This window comes from Pinus tabuliformis, chromosome 3_1 (assembly GCF_031772625.1).
Source record: "Pinus tabuliformis cultivar Carrire ecotype Pingquan chromosome 3_1, CPIR1, whole genome shotgun sequence".
Classification (NCBI taxonomy): Eukaryota; Viridiplantae; Streptophyta; class Pinopsida; order Pinales; family Pinaceae; genus Pinus; species Pinus tabuliformis.
In genome coordinates, this window is record NC_142301.1 from 37,839,012 (window position 1) to 37,848,452 (window position 9,441).

General features: G+C 38.0%; 1 protein-coding gene across 1 annotated transcript; it reads right to left on the bottom strand.

The window, feature by feature from the left end:
- Positions 1-5,221: 5,221 nt before the first annotated feature.
- LOC149185661 (U-box domain-containing protein 38-like) lies at positions 5,222-7,812 on the bottom strand. Its single transcript, XM_089412454.1, has one exon. The coding sequence runs from the start codon at positions 7,133-7,135 to the stop codon at positions 5,600-5,602; it is 1,536 nt and encodes a 511-aa protein (XP_089268580.1). The 5' UTR covers positions 7,136-7,812; the 3' UTR covers positions 5,222-5,599.
- Positions 7,813-9,441: the final 1,629 nt, after the last annotated feature.

Consider the following 9,441-nt stretch of genomic DNA (forward strand, 5'->3'; position numbering starts at 1 on the left):
CCCTAGGCAAGCGGAGCTGGCCGCACCCCCCAAGCCTGTGGGTAGGGATGCCTCAATTTTTTTTTGTTAATATATATATTTTTTAAGTTTTTTTAATAATTTTTCTTTAAGATTTTAACATTGACTTCTAAATTTTTTAATTATATTGTTTTTTTTTAATCTCCTTTTTTTCTTGCTTTTTTAGGTTTATTATTTTTTTATGTTTTTTAAAATTTTAAAATTTAGTTTTTATAGTTAAAAAAAAAAATTGTTTGGTTGCAATTTTGTTTTTAAAAAATTTTAAGCCCTTTTTATTTTTTGGGTTAATTTTCTATTTTTTTTGAATGGTTTGATTTTAATTTTTTTTTTTTCAGTTTTTTTAATAGTTTTTTTAAATGGTTGTATTTTGATTTTATATATATATATATATATATATGGTTTTTTTTCAAATTTTTATCACATTTTTTAATGTATTTTTTTGTCTTTTTATATATTTTTTTAAGTAATCAACATTAACAAAAAAAAAAAAAAATAAGACTAGAAAATTCGTTAAGTAATCAACATTTAAAAAACAATTGGACATAAAAAAAAATTAAAGTGTCAAAAAATGTTAGATTTTAAAAAAATATCCACAGTTAATACATTGAAAATATAAAGTGTCAAAAATAAGCCCTCTAAAAAAGGGGTTGATACTGCATCAACACGTTTCAAAATCAGCGAAAATCACTAACATTTAAAAACAAATATTTATATTTGATACATACGAAAATTTAAAGAGTCAAAAATATGCTCCGGAAAAAAATATATATGTATTCTACATCACCACTTTTCAAAATCGGTTGACTTTTTTCTACCTCGACGAAACAGGGAATCGTATAAGTTCTCATTTCAAAGTTTACATTGTTTCTCTTGCCTTGTAAAAACACCATCAATAGGGAAGAAATAGCAAACTTGGTCTTTAGATAGGTCTAGGTGCACTTTGGGATACTAAGGAGCATTATTTCAAACAGGGATGCCATATTTCTTAATACATTTTGGACTACAGTGTGTGAGAACATGGGCACAAAGTTGAATAGGTCTACAAAACATCCATAGACAGATGTGAAAACATAAGTACTCTGGGATTTTATACAACTTTTTAAGGGTTATAATCAGAAGCATCCGAAGACTTGGGATGAAATATGATATATATACAACACTCTTACAACAAAGAATTGCACACTCCATCTAGTACGTCTCCATTTGACTCTTGATTTGGACAGTTTCTACCTTGACCTTAGAATATTGCATATGGATAGGAAGGAGTGAGGGAGGATCTCATAAGTAATGATTTAAAGGTGGAGGAATTTATTAACAAGATCAGGAAGATCCATCTGCAAGTATGTGAGACACTTCCATCGAATCCCAATGCATCATGTATCTGGCGTAGTTTCAGACATGTTGTTCCGTGTCTCTGCAACAATCTCTAGTGGTTGGTGGGTGATCGAAAACAAATTATTGTTGGCAAGGATGCCATTAAAGGTATGGTGGGCTGCCACATATTATCGGTCCCCTTGATTCACACTCTCATCCAGCTCGAGTTCCATAATCTGGCCAACCTCAGATCAGACATTCCCTTCCCTTTTCGTGCTTCAGTATGGCCTCATACTCGGCAGTTAGGCATTCCAAATGCCTTGGTAGTTGAATGGGAATCTTTTCACAATCTTCTCACTCAGGTTGGCATCTCATTCACTATGTGCCTTGATCAACTTGTTTGGGATGGACGGATTTTGAATGGGCAGATTGTTGCCAAGGATGTGCATGACTATATTTCCTCCAGCTTCCCCCTCTTCCTCTTGCAGGTTGCACCTCCAAATTCTAGCTATGGGAAATCCCTTTAAAAATTAAATGCTTCTCCTGGTTGGTCTTATACAATCGCATCCTCACCTGGGATCAACTGCTGAAAAAAGGGTTTGTGGGGCCTGGTAGATGTTCTCTTTGCCAGTTGGATTCTGAGGACTGTCTCCATCTATTCTTGCACTACCCCTTTGTTGTTGACATATGGACTACAGTCCCTCTCCTCCTTGGTATCAATATTCATTATGATTGCTCCTCCTTTCTTGCCTATTTTGAGTCTTGGTCTCTTCAAGCCATTACTTATAGAGTTGTCCCCATTTATGTCTTGTGGGGCATTTGGTTATCTAGAAATAAGATGATCTTCGAAGGCATGCCTTCCAACACTATGCATGCCTCCCTCTGGATCGTGACCCTTTTCATGGAAGTCGGCCTTGGTACCCCAAAGCCCCATCCAGATCCATTTCATTCATTGATTTGGATGGCATATTCCCGATTTGCTTCTTTGATGGTGCTTCCTCAGATGGCGACTGTGGTTGTGGTGTCTTACTCAAATTGGATCCCTTTGTCCACTACAAATTCTATTGGTCTGTTGGTGTTGGGGATAACTGTCGGGCTGAGTTGTTGGCATTATGGGGTGCCCTCCAATGCTCCAAATGGCTGGATTTAGACAATTTTCTGGTTGTTGGAGATTCCCTCTCGGTGATCAGATGGATTCAAGGTCGACATACTCTAGATGTCCCCTCACTTTGCAACTGGGCACAAATGATCTCGGAGCTGAGGTCTGCCTTCATGGAGGTCTCTTTCCAACATATCTACCGTGAGCAAAACTTTGAAGCAGACCTTCTTTCCAAACATGGGGTGCCCATGCTTCCTGGGTATATGTTCTTCGAGGTCTTTCAAAGTGGAGCGATCTGCGGATAGGGGTTGTTTGAGCTATAAGCTCTGCCCCCTGCTATTTTCTTTTTGCCATTAGGATTTTGCATGAGCTGAAGCCACTCCTCTGTTTCTTTGTCTCTATTCTTTTGTCACTGTTACTCTTTGCAATGTATGCCTCATTGAGAGGCAGGGTATTTTTTGTTGGCACTGAAGATCTTTGTTGCTTGCTCTGATGGACATTAGTAAGAAGTGTTGTCACCACTGGTTAAAGACCGATCGAATATGTAAAACATTCCTATTAATATAAGAGTGTTCTGGTCTTTTCTAGTGGGAAAAAAAAAATACGTGAGACACTTAAGAAATCACATGAAAAGTACAAAGGTGGGCATGATTAACAAAAAGATAGAGAAGTTATTCAAGGTGGGAGACATAGTATAGTTATCACTGAACAAGGAGAGACTATATGGTCCTGGTATGAAAATCAAGGCTTTATTATATGACCCTTTTGAGATATCGGAAAAGGTGGGAGATAATGCTTATAAACTTAGTCTACCCCCACATATGCACATTTACTTGGTGATGAATGTGGAAAATTTGAAACTTTACGAGTCTTCCATGCTAGGTTGGGAAGGGGAGTATGTTATATCTTCTATAGAGGATTTAGAATCAAATGCTTAGACAAAGTTGATAAAGGATACAATTTTGCAAAATAGGTCCAAAACTACAAGATAGTGGGGGCATGATCTTTGGCAGATTGGGTTGAAAGGCTAACTTCCAGACAAGGCTAAATGGTACTCTAAGGAGAAGGTAGAGAAATTTTTTCTCACCTTATTTTGTAAAAGCTTCTGGGGACCAAAAATGTCCCAAAATTGGGAGGTTTGATCTGGATTGGATCATTTATTATGGTCATCCATCTCAATGTTTTTTGAGTGGAAACATTAGAGGAATAAACTTGCAAGGTCATTTCTACCAACAATCCCACTTTGGAAAAACTTGGTGACAAACTTTAGGAGCCATTTTGAAGCCTTAAATGACCATGTTTTGTTGTCCTAAACTTACTATGGATCTAGATTCCATAATATACACATTGATACATTTCCAACAATGTAAGAATCACTTCAATAGGAGTTCATATGAGAAAGTTATGCCTCTAGAAAGTTGACCTATCATGATTGACCAACATAATTCGAGAAGCATCGAGTTGTAATTTACGTTGACAATTGAATGGGTCAAATTTAACCCCTAGTTGGTTATTAGGCTATAATATAAATTGACTACTAGAAGGAAAAAGGGTTCCGTTCTATTTGAGTGCATTTTGTTCCATAATAGAGTAGAGCAGCTGACAGTGGATAGAGAGCATAACAGAGGGGGTTTGTATTTTGTACCATCCAATGGGCCACATGATTCAAGTAAATCCATAGAGATTGCTTACTCCTTTGTATTTGCACAATTTCCATTCTAGACAAAAAAGAGCAAAGTAATCTCACTTTCTGATTGGGTTTTTCCCAAAAAAAATTCCCAAATCATATCATGGTATTCATTGTGATTAGTGTGTTTTTGTATTGCACTATTCTCTATTTTCCACATTTTATATATTGCATATATAACAACTAAATCAGTAATAATAGAACTTGAATCTAAAAAAGTTATCATTTATACTATATTCACACAGTAGTCTATAGATCATATATAGACTATGATAATAGAAGATGACCAAAAATTGTAATCTGTACAAACCCTATAATGGCATGACAAATAAGTTGTACATAGAAACTATAGCTGTCCATGATTTGTCACTTACAAAACTTTCCACATTAACTCTCACATAACACTATTTTCTTTGAGATATTTCTGTATTGTTTGGAAGGCATGAGTAAAAGTATTTTATGATTTAGATGTTCCTTTCTTGCGTGTCCCAATTTACTCGCATCATCGCTTCTCATGAGAAAATCATTGGGTATCAAGCAGTCAAAAATGCGATAGCAAGGGCTCTATAACTGTCATTTATATTCTTAATACACTCGTTAGAAAAGAAATTCAACTTTACATCCCTGCTTGACAATTTCAGGCACGAAAAACAAATAATTTCTCTATTGGGGAACATGCTATGCAGAGATTTGGATAGATTTACCCAGCCTCTACAATCGACAATTCCTGTTACAAAATGGAACATATTAGTTTTGGTGTCCTTTCTGTGCACTGGCGTAGCCTTGCACTTGCTGTGATTTATAAGAGAAAGGTTGAGTTGGCATAAAAGATCAACATAAATAGATTATATATGCCAACAACGTTGCCTAATCATAAATAGATTATATATACCAACAATGCTGCCTAATCTTGTTCGGATCACCATAATTAGAATTTTATTACTGTCTAGATAAGTGTCCATGCATGCCTGCACAGATGAGATTCCAATGTAGTAGTACAGCATGAAATATGCTGCAAACCTGTGAGTAATGCAACCATGACATAGTATTAATTCTTAATATTTCAATTATTCTGAGAATGTTACTTCATAGAACAAAGTGTTATATCATGGAACAAAGAGTGAGATCAAATGATCAATCTGAAAACAGGACTACAAGGAGTTCCCCATCCTAGAAAGCCAAACGCTGTGTGTTTTAACTGAAGGCATTATAAAAGGGCCCAACTTCTAGGGCATATGAAATATACAATCTAGTTAAAACTTCGTACTCAGAAGCTTTTCAAAATTTGTTTGAAGCCTGTGAAGAATCGATATCTATATGAAAGGAAAAAAAAAAACCATGTACTGCACTTTTTCAAAATAATTTTTATGCTGGAACTTGGAATTAGTTTAAATACAGTGTCCATCACTACCTGGGACATGGACATGTCTACTGCAGCTGCAAAATCCATGTAGCCTATAGGGAACCAATCAAAAGAAAAATCAAAATGTTGTTGAATTTGGTCCAGTCAAACCAGCACGTCCCCATCTTCTAGTCTGAGCCCTTGGAAGGATAGAATCTGAGCATTCCTCTTCGTTTGAGGATATTTCTCTTATTATGTTTAACAGAGTCGAGGCTTTCTCTTTTGCTCTTGAGTTACCATGTTCACAGAGCGAAACAAGCAGGTCCACAGCACCTGCTTGCATCGCTAGAGAAACAAAGCGGAGATTGTTCTGAGAGAGTAACAAAAGAACTGCAACTGCTTGCTCCTGCATTTCCTCGCTGGCTGTACTTCTGTTCTTTTGGTGTTTGGCAAGAATATCCACTAAAGTGGCGACGGCATTGGCATCAAATAACGCCTTGCGTCCCTCAGAAGTGGCAGCAATGTTACAAAGGGTTATTAAAGCTTTACTGCCAATCTTGGATCTCTCATCTTGAGCAATACCCAGTAGAATTGGGACTGCACCCACCTTCGCTAGCTTGCTTCCATTGCTCGGAGCAGATGACAAGTGGTACAGGGCCATGGCAGCATCCTGCTTTCCTCTCTCCTCATTGGTTCTCAGAATATGAAGCAACGGGGGAATGGCGCCCAACACTCCAATCGCAATCTTGTTCTCATCACTCAAGGCAAGGCTAAAGATCGCTCCAGCTGCATGCTCCTGTGCTTCTGGATGACCTGATTTCAGAACTTCAATTAGACATGGAACTGCCCCTGCTCGCACAACACTCACCTTGTTCTCATTCTCCAGTGAAATATTGACCAATGCAGCAACAGCATTTATCTGAATTCCTGAGTATCTGGAGGTCAGCAGAGGTAAAAGTGCAGAAAGCAGCAGAGGATGGCACAGAGCAACCCGAGTCTCGGAATTTGTCCTAGTTTGCTTCCTTAGATCTGAGGCTGCCTCCTCTTGCTCCAGAGCCTGGGATTGCCGAAGCCTTGCTGCAAACTTGGCAAACAATTCAGAATCACAAGAGACCTCATTCACCTCATGTGCTTCTGGGGGCTGAGATGAAAAACTATAGGGTTTGGTGGCCAGAGGAAAGGGTACAGAAATGTCTTGTGATGACCCTGAGGACGGTTCTGAAACCCTCACATTGGCATCATCATTATTTTCCGACCTAGCTTGAGAACGACCAACGTTCAAGAGAGATGTTGAATGGTACCCATTTGCAGAACTGAAGGAAGTGTTGCGATTGAGCAACTTCAGGGCATAACTCATGGCAGCCTCTGGATCAGGGGCGCTGGGCTTGGCAAGCCCAGCGGCCTGGCACCAATTGAAGATGGCAGTCTTGAGTGCGAGATTAGAAATGACTGCGGAATTGAGGAGCTGGGTACCATTGACATAGCAGCGGGTTTGCCCCAGTTTCATCCACGCCTCTATGCATCTCCTCTCGTAGCTCTGTCCAGAGCACACTATCACAGGATCGGCCATGGGCAATTTCGATATCGGGCAAATGAATTCATCCGGCCATTCTTGTGGCTTCGCTGTTTTCGAATGCCTGAAAAGAGAAGGAAATGGTCTCCAGCCACTGCTCATTGGATCTGTAACCACCCACCAGAACTGACTGACAGATTGCTTGCCGCCACCAGAGAATGACAAATTGCTTTTGTTGCCGCAGTTCTTGTGTCATCCTATAAATTCCTTCCTCCACCTCTGGGCACTTAAATAAAAGGGGAATCCCGCCTGCTAGGTTTTTCACTTTGGAATGAAACTTATCTTTTGGATATTCTGTGTGCTTGTTTACAGGCAGGATGGAATTGCGACATGATGCAGCATCACGTTTGTTGTTTGTGGAGAATAGCAGAGTCTTGATCAATGTTGACTTGACTCCGAGTGATACAACTGGCCTCTACTTCTGGTTTGTCATTATTTTGAGCAAAAAGTGCAATACAGCACCATAACTTTTGTTCTCTGTAGCGAACGCCGAATACCAGTCTTTTCCTGATATACCAATGTTGACTTTATATAGTTCCAGTGCTATGAGTACGAGACATGTAACTGGCCAGAACTTCTAGGCTCTGGTTATGTGATGGCTCCATGTATGTAGTCTAGAACTTTGCAAATGAGAGCCCAATCAGCGAGAAAGGTTTGGGAGACATCATTGATCATAGACGATCACAGACACTTACGTCTTCGCAATTGTTTTTCACCTTCCTGGACACGGGCCATTTGGCCCTTGCGTAATCCTTCTCCTTTTGTGGTCATTTGTCTTTTATGGAATGTTTGAAGGATGTAGCAATTGATTCAAAAGGTGCAAAGAGAGGCTGATAAGATTTTTAAATTGCGATAATTTCAAAGACATGTACATTTGATTCAATATTTTTAAATTTCAGCATCTAAATATTAGATATTAGCAGCCTTTCAAGGGGATACAACACCAATTAATAAAAAAACAATTAAACTGCCCAAACTACTTCCAGTAGTAAATGAAAAGTGCAATCTCAACCCATTAATTGATTAACTTTACAATAAAATTCTACTAGATTTTTCATATTTTTATCCTTAAATAAATTTTGTTCATGTAAATATATAAAATTGTTTGCATACTTGCATAAACTATACTGAGATATTGTAATAAGTATCAATGAAAACTTCCAAAAGCTACACTGAGATATTGTGATAAGTATCAATGAAAACTTCGAGATTATGCAGCGTGTTCAATATTTCTAATATTGAAATATTATAAATGATAGAGGCATAGATTTGTCTTTAATATTTTTTATATTGAAATATTATAAATGTTAGAGAATAGAGTTTTGTTCCTTTTGACTGTCTATTTAGCCATCTGCTTGTAATATATGTTAGAAAATAGAATTTAGGTTTATTATTTTTTCTTTTGACAAATCCATTTAACAGACTGTTTGGCATAGAAGATAGAAAGATCTCTATCATTTTTCAATAAAAACAACAAATACGAAAAACAACAAACAACAAATACCAGTATTCAAAGAATTGGCTAGTTTTCCGATTGATCTTTTTCTTTTGCCCAGTAAATTTGATCGAACCATAACAATTTCAAAAATAAAATCAGCATCCATGAACCATGCAATTTTAAAATTAAAAATAAGATCAGAGAACCAAGCAATTTCAAAATCCATCGACCAAACAATTTCAAAAATAAAAATCAAGATCCATAAATCTACACTGTCATGTTCATACACTCACAGTACATAGTAAATTTTCCGAGTGACCTTGACACTTCGAATATTTGTTATTCTTATTCATTCATTTCCTGTGAACTTCATCATTCAGCAACTGTATTTTGGGATTTCGACATTGCATCAAATGGGTCGAATATTTGTTATTCTTATTCATTCATTTCCTGTGAACTTCTTCATCATTCAACAACTGTATTTTGGGATTTCGACATTGCATCAAATGGGTACCGTCAAGAACACACATTAAATAAGGGTCCCGGATGCCCACCTTCGCTCCCATTGGGTAAATCATCTTGATTTGCGCCGACGAATGACAGTCATATTGAATGTGCAACCTGACGGCAAGGTCATTATCCTTCTCTAGCACAGTCATGACCAGATGCCCACCTTCGCTCCCATTGGGTAAATCATATTGATTTGTGCCAACAAATGACGGTCATATTGAATGTGCAACCTGACGGCAAGGCCATTATCCTTCTCTAGCACGGTCATGACCAGGATTGTCTTGAAGGCATAAATGCAGAGAGTTCCGTAGAGCACCTGGCCTTGCTAGACTCTCCCAATCTCCATCTCGGTTAAGGATATAGGGATCAGTCCTTCTAGCGAAGACGAAGACCCTGCGCCGCTTCTGCCAATTGAAAGGTCTAGCGAGGACGAGGGTGTTTGAAAGTTGCATGCTCCGCT

Coding starts and splice junctions, on each gene's coding strand:
- LOC149185661 (XM_089412454.1), bottom strand. CDS start 7,135: ATGAGCAGTGGCTGGAGACCATTTCCTTCTCTTTTCAGGCATTCGAAA.